At 42.0% G+C, this 23,772-nt stretch overlaps 2 protein-coding genes across 7 annotated transcripts in view; both read right to left on the reverse strand.

Moving 5' to 3' along the window:
* LOC136005897 (sucrase-isomaltase, intestinal-like) overlaps positions 1-8,127 on the reverse strand; it is a 39,999-nt gene extending 31,872 nt beyond the window's left edge. The window contains exons 1-4 of the mRNA XM_065663791.1: positions 8,046-8,127; positions 3,751-3,985; positions 2,998-3,100; positions 2,767-2,912 (exon numbers count right to left, since the gene is read on the reverse strand). Coding sequence (XP_065519863.1) covers positions 2,767-2,912; positions 2,998-3,100; positions 3,751-3,985; positions 8,046-8,127 — 566 coding nt within the window. The remainder of the gene's footprint in view (positions 1-2,766; positions 2,913-2,997; positions 3,101-3,750; positions 3,986-8,045) is intronic.
* Positions 8,128-8,683: 556 nt separating this feature from the next.
* The window catches only part of KIF21A (kinesin family member 21A), a 90,627-nt gene continuing 75,538 nt past the window's right edge, over positions 8,684-23,772 (reverse strand). For 3 of the 6 annotated variants that reach the window (XM_065665685.1, XM_065665703.1, XM_065665713.1), the window contains 8 exons: positions 22,354-22,392; positions 20,250-20,386; positions 18,390-18,570; positions 17,861-18,025; positions 17,086-17,203; positions 15,056-15,226; positions 11,973-12,172; positions 8,684-9,934 (listed from right to left, as the gene is read on the reverse strand). In XM_065665685.1, coding sequence (XP_065521757.1) covers positions 9,841-9,934; positions 11,973-12,172; positions 15,056-15,226; positions 17,086-17,203; positions 17,861-18,025; positions 18,390-18,570; positions 20,250-20,386; positions 22,354-22,392 — 1,105 coding nt within the window. In that variant the 3' untranslated portion in view covers positions 8,684-9,840. The remainder of the gene's footprint in view (positions 9,935-11,972; positions 12,173-15,055; positions 15,227-17,085; positions 17,204-17,860; positions 18,026-18,389; positions 18,571-20,249; positions 20,387-22,353; positions 22,393-23,772) is intronic. The other 3 variants (XM_065665665.1, XM_065665675.1, XM_065665695.1) reach the window with 1 other exon arrangement.

A 23,772-nucleotide genomic window follows, 5' to 3' on the forward strand; every position in this document is an offset into this window, starting at 1 on the left:
CTTGGGACAAGGACAGGGGACAAGGCAATGATGAAGGTGCTCAGCAGCAGTTCCTGCTGAACCCCTGCTACAGCATGCTCAGACCCACCTCCCAAGCATCCAAACCTGCCTTTGGGCAGGCTGAGCTAACATGGAAATCTACTTAACATGCCAGATGCCACCAGTGCTCCCCTGCATTCAGCCAGCTAACAAAGTCACTGGGGGGATGCTCCTGTAACACTGTTTGCTGAGGGTTCATCCACCCCAGTCAAGCAAAAGCAGCTGCCCATGGCTTTTAGGTCAGGATGTATAACCTATTTTGAAAGATCTCCTTCTGCACAGCTCTTCTGGTGGCTAAGGAGGTTGCAAACCCCTCCAAGTCAGGCTGTGGAGGCATCCCTGAGCATCTGCATTCACTCACCCTGACAGGACGGAGAGGCAAGCAAATGAAAGCAAAGCATTTCTGCTCCTCACATAGGGAATTTAACTCCAAAAACGATTCAGCTGTGAGGGGAATGGCTCCTTGCCGAGATATGATCCTTCAGTCTATAGTACTGGCTGTGCCATTTCACACAAAAATTCACGGGAACATATAATTTCCTTTCCTATACGCAAAATCCCGCGTCTCTGCTGACGAGAATCTTTTAGTAGCAGCCCTGCCATTGTTTGCAGGATAAAAAAACATTAACTGCTCGTTATATTCACCCACAATTTCCTCTGTTTGGGGTCGGACGGGACTCAGAGCTCCTTTACCTGCCTGGAGGCAGCACACTTTTCCAGCAGCAACGCTGCATAGCAGAGCATTACAGCGGGTGCTGCGCCGGTGCTGCTAACCAAGACTGCCCTCTACCTCCCCGGGCTCCGAAGCGCACCGCGGCGGCATCCCACGTCCGCTGCTGAGCACAGATTCTGCTGGGCAAGGGGTGCCTCGCTCACTGCTGGGGTATGGAGGAGGCTTACCAGGGCCCATGGTAGGCCAGTGAACGTGCCCCCCTGGAAACCTGCTCAGCAGGGGCTGACCTGTGCTCCTCTGCCTCTTGCTGTGCCTTTGGCAGCTCAGTGGATCAAACCCTGCGTCTGCTTCGCAGCAGGCCCCTAACCTTGACTGGGATGCCCAAAGTTTGAGGATGCTCTGACTAACCGAGACTAAGCCCTTGGGGTTTGGGTGAAAATGTGGAGGGCTGTGTGGGAACGGGCCATGAGCTGTTCACCTTGTCTTGTTAGGCATTCCCCTTTACATCACCATCCCAGTGAAGGAGCCTTTACAAGAAACCTCTTCTTACAAAGAGAACTGGATTTTTAGTGTAAGCCCACTGTTCCCACAAAGCTGTTAAGTCTAACGAGGAGTTAAATTATTTTTGTTATCAGAATAATGCATAATACATTAACTTACAATAGCCTGGGGAAAAGAAAACACCTAGAAAAAACTGCACAGAATTGACTGTAATGCATATAAAAAGAGATGCCACAAGACTGTAGTTTAAAAGGATGGGCAGCTAATTAAAAACCTGGTGTGGTAGTTCCGTCTGCAGACTCAGACCTTTCTAGAGGCTGTATTGTCTTGCACCACACGTGTTAAACCATCCTTACACTGCTCACAAAGATAATGTTTGTATTTTGAGTCTGTTTAACAAAGAGTTTCCTGGGAGCATGGCAATCTGAGCTGATTTTTTAATTACTTGATCCCAGTGATCGGGGAATGTTCTTACACTGGTGGTGGTGGGGGGTGCAAGATGGGCAGAGCTGATGCTGAGGAAGCAGTGGCCACACACATGTTGGAGCTTGCTCTGAAGCAGGCTGTTATCAGCCAGATCACAGTGTGTCCCCTCCCAGAGCACACCTCCTGACTAGTAAGGCCACATGGAAGGACCTAATCAATGGTCCTCAGAGCCACTACAAGGTCAGCCAGTGCCCAAGAGTTGGGTATAATCAGGAGATTCACGTCTAAAGGTGCTGCTGATCTGAATTAAAATGCTAATATAGATGCAAACACAGCCTGATGCAAACAGTACCCATATTTCTATGTTCTGTGCATCTCCTTCGCCTGCCTGAGTCAAGCAGTGATAACCGAGGGCAGTCTGTAAGACTCTCATTTGTCAGCACAGACAGCCAGAGGCTGCTGCTAATGTCATGCTGTAGCACCCCCGAATGCAGCTGCAGGAGTGCACCTTGACTGGGATTCTCTTGCCGAGTACTATTACACTCCAGAGATGTGTTGGTGGAAGCCAAGAAAATGGGAAATTATGACCCCTGGTGACCTTGGCAGTGGAGGAGCTTTTGCTAAAGTTAAACTGACAGTGGCAGCTTGAGAAAACAGCTGCATTTTTGTAGTGACAAACTAGACCCACAAATGGCATTCGTTGAAGTCAGTGGAAGTTATGGACCCACGGCCTCTGTGGCTTTGAGCTTCAATTTCCTAGACCTACCTCTTGGAGAGGGAGAGCGGATTTGGTGCTCAATTTCTGGCGTACTAAAACACCCCAATTTTCAGAAATCTTAGTTCAGTGCTTTCACAAGTTGAATCTGGCACCATCCCAAGCTGCGACAGTGTAACCTCAAAAGTTGGCTTGCTGAATAACTTTCTGTACATGCACATGGATACCTGTCTGCTACACAGGCACATACTCCTATTAATAATGAGTATTTTCCAGGGACAAGGCACAAATCAGTGCTTATGCCACATCCACTTTGTGCTTGAGCCTGTGTCACACAGACGCAAGCAATAAGGTGTGAGGAACCGGTGCTTAATTTCTGTGAAGAGCGATGTGAATGACATGGGGTACTCACAGCACAGTGCCGGTGCTTTTCCTCCTGATCCTGAAGTGTGAGGAGTCATCCGTGAGCTCCACATCATAGCTGGTCTCATCGGCAGGAACCCCAGGAGAGTCAATCTTGAGTGGGACCTCAAACCGCTGCCTGTTGGGGTCATAGAGCTAAAGCAAGGCGAGGAAGAGTCAGGTTAGCTCATTTGTTAGCACATACTGCCTTGGTTAATTGCCCGCCCCCTGGAGCACTCACCCTGAACCGGAGCCTGTCCCTTGTCTGGAACTCCACTTCCAAGGTGACCGGGGAAATGTCATTTCCGAAGAGGGACAAGACCTGGTGCTTGCTCAGTGTTACCCTGCGGTAGAAACACGTGCTGGTGCCCACCACATCTGCTTGCTACCTGTGACCACCCCGGCACAGGCCAGGGGGGATCAACTCAGCCACTATATATCAGCTCTTTAAAATGAAATCATTGGCTTATGAAGGGAAATAATCCCTGAGGTTAGTTTAGGCTCTCCTTGCCGTTAATGGATAAAACAGGTACTACTGATCTCCTGGCACGCAGCTCCCACGGTGGGAGGGACCACACTGTGCCACCACTCAGTTTCCTCGCCAGCAGCGTGGTATGGGCAAAGGACCCCAACTCTGCCTGGCTTATACTCAAGGAAGTATGTCCATTATCCTTGTTGTCATGAGCTGAGCATGGGGTAGAGAATTAGACATTAGGAAGAAGTCCTTGACTTCAGGTTGCCCAGAGAAGCTGTGGCTGCCCCATCGCTGGCAGTGTTCAAGGCCAGGCCGGACAGGGCTTGGAGAAGCCTGCTCTAGTGGAAGTTGCCCCTGCCCGTGGCAGGGGGTTGGAACTGGATGAGCTTTAAGGACCCTTCCAACCCAAACCATTCTAGGACAGGAGTGCAGGAAGGTCTGTGGGGAGCTGCCCTGGGTGGCAGCAGCGGTCACCGCGCAGTGCGGGATTGCAGCACCGAAGGAGCTGCGCACACTTACCTCCAGCCTGTGGCTGTCTTCTCGGTACTCCCACCCAGCGAGTAGCCGTAGGGACTGTCCTCGGGGAAGAAGCACCAGGGAGCACTGGGAACGTCGGTGGCGCACCACGTGCAGCCCCGCGCCTCGCAGGCCTCGCGGGACGCGCCGGGCTGCGGGTGGCAGTTGATGCGTTTCTGCACCGCCGCTGCCCCCGAGCACTGTGGGTCCGGGGCTGAGCCGAGGCACCCGCCGGCCGCTGGCAGCGGGAAACAGAGCTCAGTTAAATCATAGCCAACAATGCAAACTTCTTTAGTTATTCGGGTTTTGTTGTGCTTTTCCCCCCATTCTGGGGCTAATACATGTGATTCTTCTGACTAAGATGATGGCAGAACAGACCTGCCTGCTCCTGACTGAGGCAAGAGCAACCAGCCTCTTTTACAAGGCGAGGCAGTGGGTCTGTGTTGTTCGGTGCTCAGCTGAAGCACGACTCGTTTGAAATGCTCATGGGAAGTTAAAGAGCAGGGTAATGAAACTGCTGGCGAGGTCAAGAGCAGCACTTCAGGCTGCCTGAACAGGGGGTGTATGTACTTCAGTAAGGACTAAAACTGCTGTCGGTATTAGAACACTACGTTTTCAGTGTACTTATTCTCTCTCATGTTATACACAGAGGTTATCTATATATACACACGCACGTATGTGAAATGAGCATGCACCTGTACGATATAAATATAAAAATACTGATTATATGCATGTTTGCATTGGGTTTCATTTCCATACTCTATGAGTAGTACATATATACGTAGTATTAATAGCTGGTGATAATAGAGGTAGGGTTATGAGTAAAGGGAAGATGTTAAAGAAAAGGCACAAATTAGTCATTTGCAGAATCATCCCGACAAAGCCTTAGCAAGGTGCTAAATCTTCCCCGTATTGCAGCTGCAGGTCGAGCCCTGTGGCTCCCCTGCACTGAGCGAGGTCCTCCCTCTCCTCCTGAGAGCAGGGGCACTGTGAGACTGGCTCCCTGCTGTGCTGCCAAAACACCCTGTTATCAAGTACCCTTAAAGGGAGCAGAACTGCAGGCAGCATATTTATCTTGAAGTTAACTTTTGTCATTTTAGTCATTACCGCAGGGCTCAAAGATTAAATCTACTTGAATGATAATTGCTCTTTTCCATAAAATGACTAATACCTCTGCCTTAATTACTTTTTCTTTTAATGTGGACCGTTCTGTGCTTGAAAGCTTAAAGCATGATTGCTGATGCAGTCTGGGCTTCTCCACAGAAAGAACTTTACAAGCAGATGTGCACAAGCAATAATTATGTATACTGGGAAAATTTACAGAATAGAACTGTAGCTACACTAGAAAATGCCATCATGCAGCTATGCCAGGGTTTATTCCCAAATAGGGAATGGGAATGCGGAAAAGCAGGAGCTGAGTGCCATCTACATTTGTCTTTTGAGAAAGCCCTCGTCCCCTGTTGATGCAGAAGCATCTGATGCTCAGGTCTTAGGCTCCTGGGACACAGAGCAGAGCTCGCTCCTTGGTGCCAAAAGGCCTCATATCACCTTCTATAGGCAGGTATTAACACAAAACCCTGTTAGCCTTCCCCAGCTGCCAGACAGACAGGCTTGGCCTCCACCTTTGTTTTCTAGGGTGGACAGTCATGCCCCAAAGGCTGGCTGCTTTCCACCCAGCATTCACCCCCAGTGATCTGTCACATAGGAAAGCCCTAAAGTCGGATCCTCTTTTTCACCCAGGTTGCAACAGAAATATGAAGATCCCTCTACAATCCCCAGATTTTTTCTTGGAGCAGAAACCAGGGAGGATTCATCAGTGGTCTAATGAAACACTCAGACACTGAGCTGGGTGAGTAAATTCTTGTCTTTTTGTACTGTGATCCTGCTGCAGATAAGGGAAAGACAGTGTGCAAGTGCCATGGAAATAACTGCCCTGCCTCTGTACCACTATGCATTGAATAATCGTACTTATTGAGGGAGGTGGAAGGATTTCAAAGGCTTCCTGCAACCCTCTGGATCCCGATGTCCTTAAACCTGGGCAACTGCAGAGGGTAAAAGAATGCTGTACCAGGGACCACCTCTGCAGTCAGCGCATGGCTTCTGTGTTCAGCAGCTTCGCACTGCTCTGCCTTGCGTGCTCGAGTTAACACCTCATCAGAAGCAGCACAAAACAGAGTGAACCCATCGCAGCTCATTTAGGCTCATTTTTTTGTTTGGTTGTTTTTTTTACACGGGAGTCAAACACAGCATCAGTGATTTCACTGCTGACATCGAAGAATCGTACTGAACATACTACAGCAGATTATTAACTTGGTGACAATTTACATAGTGTAGGTCCATGGGACACTTGTCAACTCATTTGTATAATAAAACGCAATTGAAATACTGCACAAGAAGGAGGTTGCGAATGAAAACTCGAGTTCAAGGGAAAAAAAAATCCTCTGCAGGAACCAAGAAATTTCCTTAATTCCTCTTCCCCCATCAACGTGAAGCTTAAATTTTCCAGCAAATTTTGCAAACAGGCACTTGGCAAGGCAGGAGGAGCTGAACCTTGCTCATCTCTGCATTCCTGGATTTACTTCAGTTATAGCACAAATGGGGTAGCAGCAAGTGGGAAGATGCAATTTTCCTTCCGTACTTTTACAAAACATTCCCATTTTAAAATCTCCACACCATTTTCACTGCCTTTATGGCCTATGTCTGTAATCACACATAGAAGATGAAACGCAAATGAGCAGTTGAATCTAGCAGCAGTTATGGCTACTTGCTTTTCCACGATAATTTCCATGGGCACAGAAGCAAAAGCAAGGTAGTTTGAAAGACATATGTGAGAAATTATCCCCACTGCTGTTTAAAAACCTTGACTTCAACTTTCTGAGATTGGATTAGGAACTGCTGCAGTAAGCCCTAAGCAAGGAATTCAAGTATTAGCGCAGACCTTTTAATTCAAGAGCATTAGTCTTTACATTTCAGGTTCATCCATATGTTTCAAAGACAGCTGCTGCAGAAGTTCCCTCTTCCTTTACCTGGCAGAGTAAGATTTTTCTCCCTTTATTAGATCTGGATCAAATTAACCTCCGGTACACCGGGAGAAAGAAAATGCCAAACTAGCAAAGCACAGGGCAAGTTTCAGCAGCTGAACAGTCCCATTGACTCCAGTGTCTGTGCTGTGCCCAGGAGCTGAACATGCTGTTGGACTGGGTTGTACTTCTGAACAAGCCAGTCCTGGTGCCCTGCCACAGATTCACCTCAGGTGGAGTTAAAGCCACCCTGGGTTGTTTCCTTTTCCACGTAAAAAAAGATTGCCTCTCCTAATAGCTCTTCCACTATCCCATTTATATCCTGTTTTTAAAGCCTACAGCAAAATACAGGTGCCATATGTTTACCTGTCAGAACAACAGCCAAGCAGCACAAGCTCCTGATCCACTCCATGGTCAAAAAGCAATTTCTGCAGGTGCCATGGAGCCTTTTATACAAGCAGGGGCACAATAAGCACTTGTACTGATACATCATAAAACCACTGCAAATATTTTCTCACCATTTGTACCTTACATGAGATTAATTGTAACACATGACCCTGGATTTAAGAACGTATCTAAGCAGATAAGACGGGATAGAGTCAGCAGTTTGTCCACAAGCTTTGCTTAACTTCTGAAATCCAACTTGGAGAATGATTTTCCCGTGACTTTTTTAGAATTCATAGAAAAAAATTTCAGACACCACATTTTTAAACAAACACCTGCAGACAAGCACAGGCCAGCACCCACCACCACCTGATTTCACATTATCTTCTGTCACATCCCTAACTTCAGAGTACAAATGAAAAGTACAAGAAAAACAGTTGAAGAATTCTCCATTAAAGCAAGACACTGATGAGTGTGACCTTTACAAATTCCTTCCAATTACTTGATGGCAAGAACTTTCAGAATAAAGCTGTGTTCTATGGTAAGAGCTAGTTTAGGTGGAATGTCTTTCTGGAGGGAAATACACAGAATCTTTCTATACACACATTCTCTAAGTTATATGGTGCCTTCCTGAAACAAGATGTCTGTGCTGTCGAGCATCACCAGAGAAGCATCCGCAAGCCAGACTACCCGCCAGCAGGCTGCTATTTACTAGGTTTGTTAAGACTTTCATCCTGCAGTTGCAAACCACAACGTTCTTATGAATCTTACGCACACTAAACACACACACTAACACCCCCCAACTACCCAGCGTTCCCAGATGACAGCCGTTGAGCAATCAGCTCAAAATCAGGGGTCACCGACATGTTGGCATCATTTGCTCGTGGCCTTTACCTGCTGGGCCAGGCAGAACAGGGACCCTCCACAGGTACACAAAGCCTCTCATACGAGTCTTGTATGTAAACTCACTGTCCATTGGGAGTTTTGCTTGAAGGTGTGCTGGAGTCCCAGATCCTGCATGCATGTATGCCTTGAGCAGTCAAAAAGCATGCCAGATAAACACTAATTGATATGGCTGTTATTTATTTTAACTAACCTATACATAGTACTTTGGAAAAACTCAGTAACCTCAGATCACAAGCAGCATTTATTTTCATCTCCTTTCAAGCTGAGCTGAGAAGGATATTATTTCCCCAAGACCAGTAAAAGGCATCACAACTATATTTTGTTTGACGGACCATATGTAATAAGGTAAGAACTGTCAGTTCTTAGGAACAGGAGCCATCTGCTTCATTTTGACTCTGTACTGTACTTAGTCTGAGGGAATCCTACCAGCATTCCTATCTACAATCAAAACACAAATAATGGCCAACAAGAACACAAACACAGGATACCAGAACAACCTATGGGTTATATTACTCAGCAAGCTACTCCATTGCATTATGCAAAGTTGTGCGTTCTACATTCAGGGCCTTTGCAAGGGAAGTGCAATTTTTATAAGGAAGCATGATGAAAAAGTCAAAACTAAGAAGTAGTTCACAGTCATATCTTTATTTAAGTGTTACCTACATAAGCTATAATTTACAGACCTGTATTTCCTGGAAAACAAACAAACCAAAACAAACACCAACCAAAAAAAGCTCAATATCCAAACAGTGTATCTCAATCTACATAAGTCTTTAAAATCTGCAGAATTTACAAATTAATGTTCAAAACAGTTGCGCAAATTATACATCCTCCCTCAATATCCACACTCTAAGGGCTTTAAAAGTCATACAGGCACAAGATAAGATATTTTCTTTGTACAACCATCTATTTACATAGCTTTTTCCAATACAGGTGGTTCAGTTCTCAAAGCCAAGGTTTGCAAAACAGTGTATTTAAAATACATTTAGCAGCATATAAAATTAGATAAAAAGAAAAGACATTTTGCTTTAGAAAAGAAAATGTGAGATGATAGAAACAAATCTGTAAGAAAAATAGATTAAGATATATTTCTGTCATGACATTGAGAACACCTAGTCATTACAGAACACAGGCAAAACACTAATAAAACATACCAGTTTATGAGCATTTGAGTTCTAGTCCTGAGCACAGAGTATACATAGCTGCACAACTTTGGTCAACAAGGATTCTATGCTAACATTAACACAAATCACATGGCATTCTGTTAGCAGGATACAGCTGTGTCAGATAGATGTGTCATTAACAGCTTCTTCACTCCACTTCTCTACCAACAGTGTAAGTGACCTTTAGAATCTTGAAACTGCCTGTCGTAATCAAAGGCTTATTACTGGGACATCATTACTCCCCTGCTACCCTAAAATGCAAACCAGCTAATCATACTGGTGAGTGAAACACAGCAGAGCACTTGTTATATATTCCAGGTTATAATTTTGAGACGGTCATTAGACTGATTTCCAGTTAATTTAAACTCCAAGTATTACATATGCACACAATTCCAGCCATAATACGTAGACATATATGTGACCACTGAGACACAAGCTGGTTACCAAGAGGTTATTTTTTTCTTAAATACAGTACATATTTTAAGGACAGCAGGTCTAGTGGAAGAGTTCACTCCTAATTGTCAGTCCATTCCAGTCATCAGTGTTTACCTAATAAGCATGCAGCAAACTGCATAGAGTGCACCTCAGATTCAACAATCTATTCCTTTATCCCCATCATTTCAATTACTGGCAAGATCTTCACTTGCATCTCCTGTATCTGAGATCTGTCCGTCTATGAGGTTTCGAGCTTTCCAGATCCTCACGGTCCGGTCACTGAAAACCAAACCAAAGCAGTATTAGAGAGCTAGGCAATTAAACTGATGAGGGAGAAGTACTGGGGAGGGAAGGGGGAAGCGGGGAATGAGAGGGAAGCTTTCTTAAAAGCTTGAGTGGTTTATTCAGAAAGGCATCGTTGGCAAAATAGTATTTCCTTAATGGATATGCAAGGGTCATTCCACTTCCAGGAGATTTTGTGATCGAACATGTACAACATTTAAAATTCCCTAACCTCATCACAGCACCGGCTACTACATTTAAGGATCTAGACAAATACAAAGATCATACATCTAAGGAAAGAAAAAAATCGTACTCTGCTATTACTTTGTTTTTGAAATACAGCTAATGGTAACAGGCTTAAGTAGACTGATGGAGAGCAGCTTCTATCATGTAACTGCTTGCAACTCAGCAGACCACGGCAAACAGTCAGTGTACTACAGAATTAGAGACAGACTCAACAGGACAAGGCTACTTCCTGACCGTAAAAAAAAGTGAAAAGTTGTAACAGGTTAAATCGAACAGGACATGAAACTTGCTCTGTTTGCATGAAAGATGTCAGTCTATAATAAGGTAAAAGAGCACAGAACCACTAGATGATACAAAATCCTAAGTCTCCCCTCCAAAAAGAACCCTTTGCTGGAAAACGTATATCTGCGAGGTGGTATTCGGAAACCCAGGAGAAGCAAGCTATAATTCTGTACTTTTGGCAACAATCATTTACACAATTTTAAAGTATGTGTAAGTAAAATACCACATGGAATATGTTAAAAACTCTATTAACATAATTAAAAAGTTAAACAGTCTTGTTAAATAGCAATTTATCCTGTGAAAGATGAGTAAAAGTTATGAATTTCTCAAACATTGTGTTGCGTGACGAGCAAACATTGACTCATGCTTTCATTATAACCCCCTCAAAACCAGCCAGGAAGCAGCAGTTAGGACAGACTTTATCACAGTACAGAGGTTTTCTGACTTGTGCCTTCACTTCACTGTAAATTGTGAGTAATACCCCAAGTTCTGCAGACCTTCACCACAAGATTACAAGTGCCAAAAGGCTGGGATTTTCTTTTGCTAGTAATAAAGAACAAATTTCAGATACATGCATGTTCTAAACTTACCTTACTTGCCTTATCTTTAGACAAACAAACACAAGCTTTGAAGTCTCTACCCCATCTGTTAATGCTTAAGTATAAAGATTTCCCACCAACGGTGGCAACTTGGCAACTCTGAAATCCTGCTCTAAGACTCGCTTTCAATTCAGAAGGCCAGAAGCTTCTGCAAATGGCATTAGAAGACAGCACAATAGGTTTTTCAGCTCCTGTGCTCAGACTACACCACTAAATGCAGGAGGAGGCAGCAGCAAAGCGAGCTTCCTCCAGAATGAGACATTTTTCTTGGCCAGGTTCCCTGATATTTCAGCTACTCAATTTGCTCACTTTTAGTGAGAAAGCAAATATTCCAATCAAGGCGTTTAAAGGACAGTGGGAAGGCTTGCAAAGCTTCTGCTATATGCCAGCACTTAAAAACAAACAAACAAAACACTCAATCAAACTAAAATCAAACACATACCATGGCTTTTAGAAAAATTCCCACAGGCCAGGGAACAGTCCTGGCAGTAAACAGCCCAACTGCAGAGACAAGCTGGTAAAGTTCTCAGCTATTACCAAATTCTCCCTGCCATCCTGTAGATCAGTGGTCTCCAAAGTTTCCTGATCACGCACCCCTACCACTAAAAATTTTCTGAGCACACACCCCCATGTGTATTTATTCACTTATAAATTACACACATGTACTATTGAAGTTCTCATCTTTTCTTCCTGAACCTGAATGGATCATGTTGCACATCCCCTGGGGTGCATGCACCCCACCTTGGAGATCACTGCAGTAGATAACTAGCATTCAGGCACATGGACTGGGTCTCCCCATGCTTGTCTGAAATGACTTACACAACTGAAGCTCTCCTAAATGCATTTGTGTAGACAGAATTCTATTGGGAGCAATGGAAAAGAAAGATTCATGGAGAAGAAAAACTCACTCTGCAGCTGTGAAAATCTGGCTGGAGTTGGTGCAGATTGCATTGATAGGGCTGTCATGTCCCTTCATCTCCCCAATGGGTGCGAAGGAATCCACATTCCAGAGCTTGAGGGTGCCTCCTCTGCAGCCACTGAGCAGAACCGGAGCGCCAGGTACCAGGCCAAGAGCACACACCCAGTCTTTATGAGCATTAGGAACTTGCTGGAAAAGAGAAGGCAGGCAAGTTTCACAGGGCTACAGAAGCTTCTAGAGGAATGAGAGCAGAAATGGCAAAATCCCAAGTTCCAAGCCTGATTCCTGTCCTGCAGCAGATTTGCTACATGACTCTGGGTATATCCCAGCCCTGCAGCTTCTCCTCCTTTAGAGCAAGGAGGGTGCTATCTTCCAAGAGGCTAATTCTGTACCATGAGTTTGTTTCTTTTTATGAAAGAGTACTGCAAAACAAGAAAATCCAATATGCACAGCTGACCATGTGGAATAGAAATTAATTTAGGATGATGCTAAATCTGCGTATGTTCAAATACACATTTGGACATATGGTCTTTGTTTCAGGTCTGTCTGTAAACTATAAAACACATAAAAAGAAAATCCAGAACACAGCTTAAAAATATACCAGGGAGAGAGAAACTATAGATATATTTGCCTTACTCCATTCTTCTTTTCCCATTACACATTATAAATTGATGTTGTGATGTAGCACTCAACAATACATTAATTCTTTATCAAGGAAAGACACTCCCTAGCATTTTACTGTTAATTCAGAAAGCGAAATGCTACACAGACCAGCTAAGAATAACATCCATTTGGTACCATCACTGTATAATAGCCCAAGTTTGCTGTCTTTTAAGAGGATCAAGAATGGCTCTTCTCCAGTTCACTTTGGTAGGAACCGCTTTGCTTTGCTGCATTTCTCATATCAGAAAGTACACTCAACTTTCTAGGATCATCATGACATTTTATCTATAACATATACTGCTATCACAACACTGGTGGTCTGGTTCTGCAGCACTTCATGAAACTGGGAGAAGGAGTGGTTCTTCTAAATCTTAATTTTTGTCACAGCAGTGTTTTGTGGCTTGGGATGTATTACAGCAAGTGAAGTAAACCATCTCCAAGTTCTTTTGAATAGCATGTTAAGCTATTTTCACCAATTACAGTTGTAAACAATACATGTTTAACACATGTATGCCAAAACAGAAACTGTTGAAATGTTAGCATTTATACTTTACAGCAGCTCAGCTCTGTTTCAGGTTTATCTTCCCTCATCAAGAACAGTCAAGTGTACAGGACAAAAGAAAGTTGCAACAACAGAAATTCTATCTGGATATGAGTGGGGGTGAATTCATAGAAGACTTGTTTAAGGAGTGTAATGGGCCGCCCAGAGCAGCTCTGCAGTCTATGACCTTGGAGATTTTGAGAACTTAGCTGAGCAAGGCCTTGAATAACCAGACCTAACTACAGTCAGCCTTGCTTGGACCAAATTTGCAGTGCGTGACCTCCAGTGGACCCATTCATCCTGAATTACCCCTCAAAATAAACACTCCTCTTCATTCCCTAAAAAGACAGTGAATAAAAATCACACTGTTTTGTCAAATGCTTTAGCCTCACCCCCTTGAAAAAAACATACTTTGTAGAAATAAAAAGAAAGGAGGAAGCTTAAGATCTTTTGAGTTAAGCTCTACTTTTAAAACCAACAGAGGAACATGAAGTACAGAACTTGTGAACATACACTAAAAGAAAAATAAGTAATACAACTAGTCCATTAATACATGCTACTTCACCCTGCTCCTGTATTCATTCTGATGTTAAATTAAATGTGACGGCAAAAGTGCACACGGCATAAAATTTTAATGAGCCTAAAATGCAAGAGTGAAGACACTAACTACAACTTCAATAAAGTCATTCTGAGAATACAAAATGTTTCTTGTTCCTATGCTCCTGCTGTTCTAACAAGATGCTTAATGCATTCCCCTACACAGACAGATAGGAGGGAAGATGTCCCAAGCCCAATGGAGGGAAGATGTCCCAAGCCCAATATCAAGGCCAAGTGAACACTTTCTGCAAGAAGCTGGATTTCTGAATCCCTATGTTAAATGTGAAGTCTTAGTAGTATTCTGAAAAGGAACTGACACCTGATTGGACAATTTTGAAAAAAGGTCCAGAAACCTGTGTATTTATGGAATATTAAGTATGCCCATACAGAACTTATTGAAGATGACTAGTCCATTGTTCTCTCATGTCTCAAAACTTCAATAGTCTATTTATTTCCTTGCTATCAGTCTGCACATTAAATGCACAAACAGACATGCCCTTCCTCCCTCCAATAATTATTAAATGATAGGTATCTAACCAAACCTTTGCAAAACCAACAGTATTTTCTGGCATTTGTTTTTCTGCCTTCTGTTTCTCAGTCTCAAATAACTGTCTGTCTACCTCAACCACCTCTCATAAGACCTAAAAGAACAGACTGGCTTATAGTAAGTAGCCAAAGTTTCCATGTCAAACAAACTACAAAGAACTTCAATGTTTCCCTGGATGTGAGGTCCTTCTTGCCTCCTTTCCCCTCTTTTTTTTCCCCCAGGGAAATCTTACAACCAATATGTTCTAACAGCAGATTGTTTTGCGCGTGTTGTAAACACTACATAGCAAAAGGCTGGGTGGAGTGAGGTAGGTTGCGAACCCTCTTCACAAGAAAACATTCTGTGGCCTGATCTCAAACATTGTTTGTCATTGAGTTCTCAGCCCAAAATTCACCAACTTGTCAATGACAAGGATGATACCCAATGGTTCCAGTCACAGGGGAGGCAAGTGCTGCCTACATACCAAAGCAAAAAAACCCAAACCCCACAAGCCCTCTACTTGAGCATTTCCTGATGCTACATTCACTTAAAATAAAAACAACTGCATTCCTAGTGCAAAGACCAAGTATGTTATTGATTTCTTTCTTAGTGCTCTGTGTCTTCCCTATTAAAAACATCAGTATCTAAAGTGATTAGTCATTGTATGAGCCTGCACATTTACACAGCCTGAACACAGGCTTACAGCAGGACTGTCACATTAGCCACATTTTTTTTTTTGCATTACCTGAAGAAGGTCTTTTTGAGCCAAATCCCATTTCTTAATGCCATTATCTCTGGATCCACTAAAAAGGTTGTCTCCCATAATAGCAAGTGCTTCAATGCCATCATAATGAGGAGGTTCAAAATTGTGTGTAGGACTTACACTTCCAAGAGCCCCTTCAGTCACATCAAACATCTAAAATAAATAAATACATGATCAAATATGTTTCACAAACTTATCTGCCATCTAACCAGCTTGGAAAACATGCAGTGAATAACTTCCAGGGGAAAACTTCTTACAGGCCACTGTATCATGATGCATATTTGATAGAACTTATCTATAAGAACCATTCCTTTCTCCTCTTCTACATCTTGCCTGAAGCAGGAATTCTTCACCGACTTCAGAGAAGACTGCTCTGGGAAGAAGTGCTACTATTTGATTATTAAACACACAGTATCTTCACAAGGAGGAGCCTATATATACACTGTGTGATGGGCTGATTATGGTAAACATGACTTCGAGTGGGAGAATTGCACAGGCAGCTGCAGGAAGAGGCATTAATATATTTTTCTGGACAAGGTGTTTTGGCAAGGGTTACATACCATTACAGGCTGACGCTTTCCATGGACTAGACGTACTTTTCTCCCTGCCTGTGCTCCAAGAACAGGGTCTTAAGGTTCAAGTGGGGCCATTTTAGCTATTTAAGGAATAATCAGGTCTTTGTCCCTAGGGCAGCAGTGTAAGCAATCCTGTTTCATATTGCATTGGAGTGAGCCAGAACTCACCCATTTAGACTGAGCTGAGAAGGAAAAGATGAGCAGTAACTTATTAAACCACTACCTCTGTTTCACAAGCAAATGTCAGACTTCATCCTCTACTATTTGCTCTTCATTGACCTTTTAAAATTAATAAGCTTGGCAGTAAAAAGGGTAGTGTGAAAGAATACCTTAGGTGAGTTAAAGATATTTGAAAAGTTACTACAGTCAATTAACATGCATCAGTTCCAGTTGTTAGAAAAACATTCAATAATACATCAGAAAAATCAAGCACTTTGACAGAGGAGATGAATATTCCTGGCTCAGGTGACATGAGGGTACCTTCCTGTGGCAGGGGAAAGCAGTATCTTCGACCAGACCTACTACAGTATCTGTGACAGACCTACCCATGCAGGAAAGAACTGAGAACTCCCAAACTGCTGTACTGGCCATGCACATACAGATTGTTTGTACTGTCCAAAGTGGCCTGACAATTCTGGAGGCATTCACCTTGCAGAACAGCCATTGCTGTGCAGCACATACACATGGCCAAAATGTCGGTGGATATTCTAGTGGTGAAAGTCAAGAGGCAGGTGGCCTCATGAGGATTTATGTAGCCTGCCCACAGCAAGCGAGCAAGAACCTCTGGCTGCCGACAGCTGTTTTCAAAAAGCCCCTCTACCTCCTTGCTTGTCACATGAGTTGGCAGCATGACGAATTCACGTTTACGTGATCACATCCTGTGCCCCACTTATTAATGTGCCAGGATAGTAGCTCTTAACTAACACAATATTCTGAACTATGCAGAGAAGTAATTACTAGAGTGCTTCACTGGGCACATTGGCTGAGATGTACTGACTTCTCTCTCCCCCCCCACTTAAGCAAGAGCCTGCGCTAGACCTCAGACCATCTTCTGTGGGGGGCACACTGTCTCTGTTGAAGAAATTAGGTCTGCCATCCAAAACAGAAGCATTGACTTAAAATACTTTGAAGAGCTAAATGTTGCTTAAAAGTAGGTGTTATGAATATTTTTACACCACTTCATACACCTGATGTCCAACTCACTGGGGATTAAGAAAAAGTTTAACTACAGACAAGCCCATGTTCCACCATGAAAGAAAACCAGCACTGAAGTGATGAGAATTTAGGAAGTCTGAACATTATTTGTAATCTGTAACTGATGAAAGAATTTTCATCTTGGCTATCACATTTTAGATGTGGAGATGCCAGTCACTTCTGCTGAGGTCTGCATTCCATGCTGATGTGAAGAGTTCAAGTAAGTAAATACTAATGGTTTACCTTTATATAATGATCCTTTGAACCAGTGACAATAAGATCTTGTCCATTGGAAATTCGATCTACAGTAAGGCACATAACAGGACCCTGGTGACCAGTTAGCTTTCCTGTAGACTGAAATCTTTAAGGATAAGGGAAGAAATGAGGATTTGTTATTTCTTCCCATACATCCAATACAGTCTATAGCACAGTTCTACCAGAATGGATCTGTTTTTCCTTATGTCTTCACTGTTCATTCTCTGGTTTACATACCCCCTATTGCTCATACCCATGGGTGTTAAATTTATGTTAAATGTAAACAAAAGCTTCTACTGATGTAATATACTAATTAAAAAATTAAAGCTAAATCACACGCCTCAAAGTATTCTCTGCATTCTGAATGCAGCCTTTGGGTGTGGGTTCTGCTTAGAAAATTGCTACCATAGTGTGGCTATCATAGCCCCACGTTATATTACATTACATCAATCAGCTTTCGTCATTTTATCAACAATTACTAGTCAGGATTCATGCATCCACCACCTTACAAGTGCCTATTTAACAAAATCTCATGGTTTTCCATTAATCTTTTTGAAACAATTCACCATAACCTTAACACATAAGGAAATCATGAGCACCTCCATTATCTCAGTAACCATGACAGCATGGATTAGTTGATCCATATCTTGACCATATTTTGATGAGGTTACAGACATTACCATAAACAGGAAACACTTCATTCACTGTTTCATATGTATGCCTAACCGCCTCAAGAACAGTCTCTTCTGCTTGTATTCAGTACCTTTTCAGGTCCCACATCCTCACTGAGTTTCCAGCAGCTGCATAGAGGAATGTGCCAGTTGGATTTAGTGCAATCTGATTGATCTGGTTCTCTCCAGCTGGGATAGTGACTGTTCTGTTAGTGCTTCCTGAACACACATCACCAGGCATTGCTTGGCCTGAAGACCTGAGTACAGGGAGAAATGAGGAGATGAAAAACAGAAAACCCCTATATTTTATTCTCCCTGCTTGGCATGCTGTCTAAAAACAAACCTACTTACCTCAGCAAAAAGGCTATAAGCCTTTTTAATTAATGAATGTATGAATACTGAACAGTTGATAAAAGACTATAGACATAAATGTAAAGTGGTTTGTGTTTTCATATATTACCAATGCACCACACAGGCTAAGCCTGAACATGTAAAGAAAGCTTCTAGCCCCAACAGTGTATTTAAACTACACTGTGCTGCACTATCAAATTAAATCTAATAAAAACTATCTAAAATTAAGACTTATTTGAACACTTGGCATTTGAGGTTTAGCATACTTACGTCAATGTCCGAATACACTTAGCAGAATCTCTGATGTCCCACACTTTGATATAGGAGGTTGAGACTGTGAAGACCAGGCTAGTGTAGTTGCAATATTTTATAGAAACAACATTATTCGGATGACCCCCTAGAGACATAATCTCCTGTCCAGTTACCAGATTCCAGACTTTGCAGGTACGATCTATTAAGAGACAAAAAGGGGAAACAAAATTAATTAATTCCATCTCAAGGGAAGTGAAGATACAGACAGTTGAGAGGCTGTGAGGTTTGGATGATGACAGATGCAGAGAAGAACCCAGTTTATAGTTAAAAAATTCTTCATTAAGAGCATCATCTGGGGGGGGGGGCGGTGTTGAGGCTCAACATGATGGTACTGACTGTCACAACACAACTACAAAGGTGAGAAGTGATCAAAACTATTTGGTGCTCTAGGAGCATTTAAAAATGCCAGTATAAGTGCTTTGGTCACAGTTTTCATTCACTAGCAAAGGACTTTAAATACTGCAGCCTTTTGTGTACTAAAATCCCAAATGCATGGAAGCTTTCAAGAATTTTGCAACACAGACAGAGAGGACAGGAAAATTGCCTTGTACCATATCTGCATCACTCCACATATTTTACAAGTACATTTTTACTGGAGTAATTACTAGGAGGATGAAGAGAAAAATCAACTAAGCAACATTTATTGAAATTAAAGATACACATCCTTTTTTGCATTTGTATACACTTGCACAAATGCCAAAATGTTAGCTTCAAACTCACAAGAGCAAAAGTTTTCCAATTCAGTATAACAGTGTGTCTTGGTATTTTTAACAGCCACCTAGCAGAATAACCACAGAGAACATACCTAATTATTAGCAGTGGAAAACCTGCATTTGATGGGGTTATCTCCATATTAATACAGGGATAAAAAGGATGCCCTGAAATTTCAGAGTTTATCTATTATGTGAAGTAGTGAAAATGAGAGTCTCCCTGTCAGCAGGTGTTAACTTCCCCCAGCCGCCACTCTAGTTATCTTCGTTTTGATACTTCAGGACAGAAAAAAACCCAAATAAATAAACAATCACAGATTACCATACAGGTTCTATTTGGGAGAAAATAAGTCTGCTACAGTTTCAGCTGCACAACTAAAAATATAGCAAGTCTTTTACCTTAGGTCCCTTATGTGAAAAGGGCTCAGGGAAAAAGAAGAGAACATGAAAATCACTTTTTGAGTGATATGAAAAGTAACTGTTAATGTCTGGTTATGTTATCTTCAAGCCAAACTGAGTGATTACAGTGGAAAGCCACCAAAATGTTTTTTTCCAGAACACTGTTTCCTAGCAGCTGGAAGAGTTCATAGATTGTCTAATCCATTCAGTAAGGAATGTAGTGACTTCTAAAAACCCAGTCCGTCTCATAACAGCTGATGACACGCACAACAGATAGGCAACGAGGTGCACGGGGGAAGCAGAAAACATCCTTAGCTCTGCTTGAAGAAACTATGCCATGAAGACTATTCAAACTCCTTAGGCAGCACAATTAAAGATGTGCTAATTCCAACCTCTAACCCTACCCTGAGGCTAATTGCATGTTGTGTGCGCATGTGTTACCATGATTGGTTTCATCATATCACTCAACAAATATTAATGTTACTCTTGACAGTTACTTTTTCCACTACAACTAAACAGCCAAATACTACACATTGGAATTAAAAACCTGGAGGTAATTACCGTAAATCTTTCTTCAGCTTATGCCGCAAAATGGATCCTCACCATTTTTCACTGTTTACAGCACTAAGCACAAACTGAGAACTTCAAAATACCCCAGGCTGCCAAAGCAGCCTCTGATGCCAGCACAGATGCATGGAGCTTGCCTAACCTTTAGATCCAGTGAAGAGAAGATCATCAGTTGCATCAACACAAAGCACAGCCTTGGTATGTCCTTCAGCGGTATAGTTACATTGAAGTGGGGATGATCGGATGCATTTTGAAGCAGGGAATGGGTTAATTACCCCCCTAAAGAAAAGAAGAGAATGTGAGTTTGGTATAGTAGCATACAGATAAAATTAATTTAGTTAAATGTAGGGAAAAAAATAATCTAATTTTTTTACATGTGAGGGCAGAACAGCTGAATTCATTTCATAAACTATGTAAGGATTTTTACTATTTAGCTTCAACAAGTATCAACTCTGGACTATCAGCTAAAGAAACCACATACAAAAACGAACAAATGAAAAGACAAGATGCTGAATGCTGGGTACATGGGAAAGTGTGTAATGCTAAAAAAATCCAGGATGCCTAAAGCTCCTGGATGCCTAGGACCACCCTTAAGACTGTAGATTGCATAAAGACATCTTAGCTTTAATAACACCTTGGAAAATGAAGCAAATGTGATGTACGTTGCCAATTACAAACTCAGAAGGCACATCACACCAGCTGCCTTCTGAGGGCAGGCTTGGAGAACTGCTGCCCATTTGTATACCTGAGGAAGGTTACTACTGCACCCTATACACAGCTCCACACTAGTACCCAAATGGCTGAAAGCAAGTGTGGCTGGAGCACAGATACTCCAGAGGGAATCATCCTGGGGATTTGCAGCTAGATCTGTGGTGATGACAAAACACTAACTCAGCCGGAAAAAAATACATCACAGTTCATCACCAAACAGGAATTATCAGCAATCTGAAATCACACACATACAATTGCATATACACAGACCCCATTAATTTCTGTGAAGTGTAGAAAAGCCTCAAGGTAATGCCCAAAACATGCAACACAATGCTGTGACCTGGGCAGCCTGTAGTTAAGACTCACTGTAATGCTCATCTGGAGATTGCACACACAACTATGAGGAAAAAGATCTAAGCCATAGCCCTACCTCACAAAAAAATGAGTGTCAGATGCTTTAGGAAAACGTAAAACATCCATAATATTGACAAGAAGCTTGCTACAGGAAGGAAAATGCCCTTCATGATACTAACTCTGTGACAATTACTTAATCTAGCACAGTTTTAGAAATTATTATTTTATACATTTTTACTGCTCAGGACATCTTCATTCATACAATTCATTACTCCTCTGCAATCGTTTTATAGCTTTTACTTATACTGCCTTAAATTGTTTGACGCTAACTTCCTCATATTGGAAAGGTATTCATCTTCCAATCTGCACCTTCTTATGTTTCCAAGAATACAGGAACAATTTATTATTAATTTAGGTCTCTATACTTTGTTTTCGAACATCACACAAAACTCCTGTTTTTCCCTGTAGTACTCTCTAGTGAATCATGTGGCCTCTAGACTGAGTTATTCCTACTGCTGTCCTCACCCACTCATTCCCTTGACAAGCCATCTAAAACATATGTTCCAGAGCTTTCTATCTACCTATATGCAGTGCTTTGAAATCTACACAGAAAAAATTCTATGACTGCTACAATGACCAGACAAAGCCATCATCACATTACTATTAGCCCTTTGACTGTCCTCTTGATAAACTGATTTTTCACCAAGTACCAAAATGCTAAGCAACAGTTTTCAAACACCAGTGGGGATATTTCTCTTAAGCCACTGTGCATTCTGTCAGGGAGACATAATGAAAAACCTACTCATTTTTATTTACACTGTGATTTAATTTTGAGTGACTAAAGCATAGAACTGAATAAGAAAAAGAAAGAAGCATATAAAACCTAAGAAAATGCCTGCTCCTCTTAAGAAAAAGAAAGAATATGTCTAAGGAAAGTTTTACACCCTACTTAATTTGAAAAGAAAAACTGACATGCTCACAGCGATAAAAAACACCCTAAAAAAGGAGAGGGGGAAGACATGCTTGACCAAAATGTCAAATTTTTACACTTCTGGCAAAATCAAGAAGAGGTAAAGTGCACAAGGACCAGGAAAAATCATGCAGCAAAATGAAATTTTCTAAGAACTGGAATAGCTTCAGTGAGAGATGCCAAGAAAACAGAAAAAAGAAAGACAGAGTACCTGTGTACCTCCGACAGAGAGGAATCACTTTCATCAGACCTACAATCAACAGTGGTGGAATTGTGAGGAGAAAGAATATAGGTATCAGCAAAGTAATGCCTCCATATGAGAAGAACAAACAGCAGCATGGCCAATTCAGAAAAGCAATGCAAATCCACATAGAGTATGCAGCATTGCTCAGGGTATACCTTAAACCCATGATAATACAGGAGGGGTGGAATAATAATGTTAAATAGCACTCTCAGCAGTAAGTAGCACTGACAGAACCCAAGAAGCTGAGCAACACCAGCTGAGCCATTTCTTATTTTCCCAACATTTTCTTACAGAAGGAAAGGCAACAAAGAAGATGAATGCATAATTTAACCTCTGTAACATAATGCTTATTGAAAATATCAAAAGAAAAAAAATCTGAACATCCATGCCTGTTAAGTGTAGAAGAAATATCTAAAATGTTAATAATAAAAATATACATATCAATAGCCCACTGGAATAACAAGAGTACTTTGCAAACAATGCTTAGTTCAAAAGTCCTTCACCTTTCATTTTCAAAACCATTTAAAAATAAGAACCCAGAAAACATGCAACAAGGAAAAATTTCTCCCAGACATGAACATTTGCAGTATGACTCAAGATGTCCTTCCTTTCCAATGCAAACCAAACAGATTCAGCAGTTTCAATTTGACATCCAAGTCAGTCCAGAGAAAACGAAAAGGGTTAGATGGGAGTTAGCAATGAGAAAGGTATCGTAGCTGAGATAAAGAAATCACAAGCGCAGTTATACCACTAAAAGCCTTGCAAGCTACTGCTTGGTATATGGTGACCACTGGAAAAAAGCAAAGTTTTTTATAAAACAATGGTGTAAATAGACAAGAGCAATGGCTTGTCTTGCCACAGTCAGAACTACAGGTTTATTCTACATCTGAGTTGCAGGTCACAAGCACTGCATGGCACTGGTATCAGGACTGAAACCTGCAATAAAGATTTTTCTCCAGTCAAGTCCACTACAGTTTGGAGTAAGACTCCTAACAGATGCCTAACATGCAAGGAAACTGAACTGCTCTTCTAAACAAGGTGTATCATCTGCTCCTCCATGTGACCTCCTAAAGTCAATCTGTTCAATAATTTGGATAATTTCTAAACAACTGTGTTCTAGCCATTTAAATGTCCCATCCTCCAGGGTGCTGGTCTGACAGCACTTGGAGCAATGCTAGAATAATTAACTCTCAAAAGCACCATTTCATAAATGGTCAGTTAAATCCTCTTTCCAAGTGTAAACACACACAGAAATACACATACATCTAAGAATTCTACCATTTTTTTTCTATTTGGGGTTTAAAACTACAGCTAGCAGGTGTAGCCTAGAAAACAGGAAACAAGGTTCAGCAGGAAATTGCTTTTCTTGAATTTTTACAATGATTC

Source organism: Lathamus discolor, chromosome 1, assembly GCF_037157495.1.
Source record: "Lathamus discolor isolate bLatDis1 chromosome 1, bLatDis1.hap1, whole genome shotgun sequence".
In the NCBI taxonomy this organism is placed as follows: Eukaryota; Metazoa; Chordata; class Aves; order Psittaciformes; family Psittacidae; genus Lathamus; species Lathamus discolor.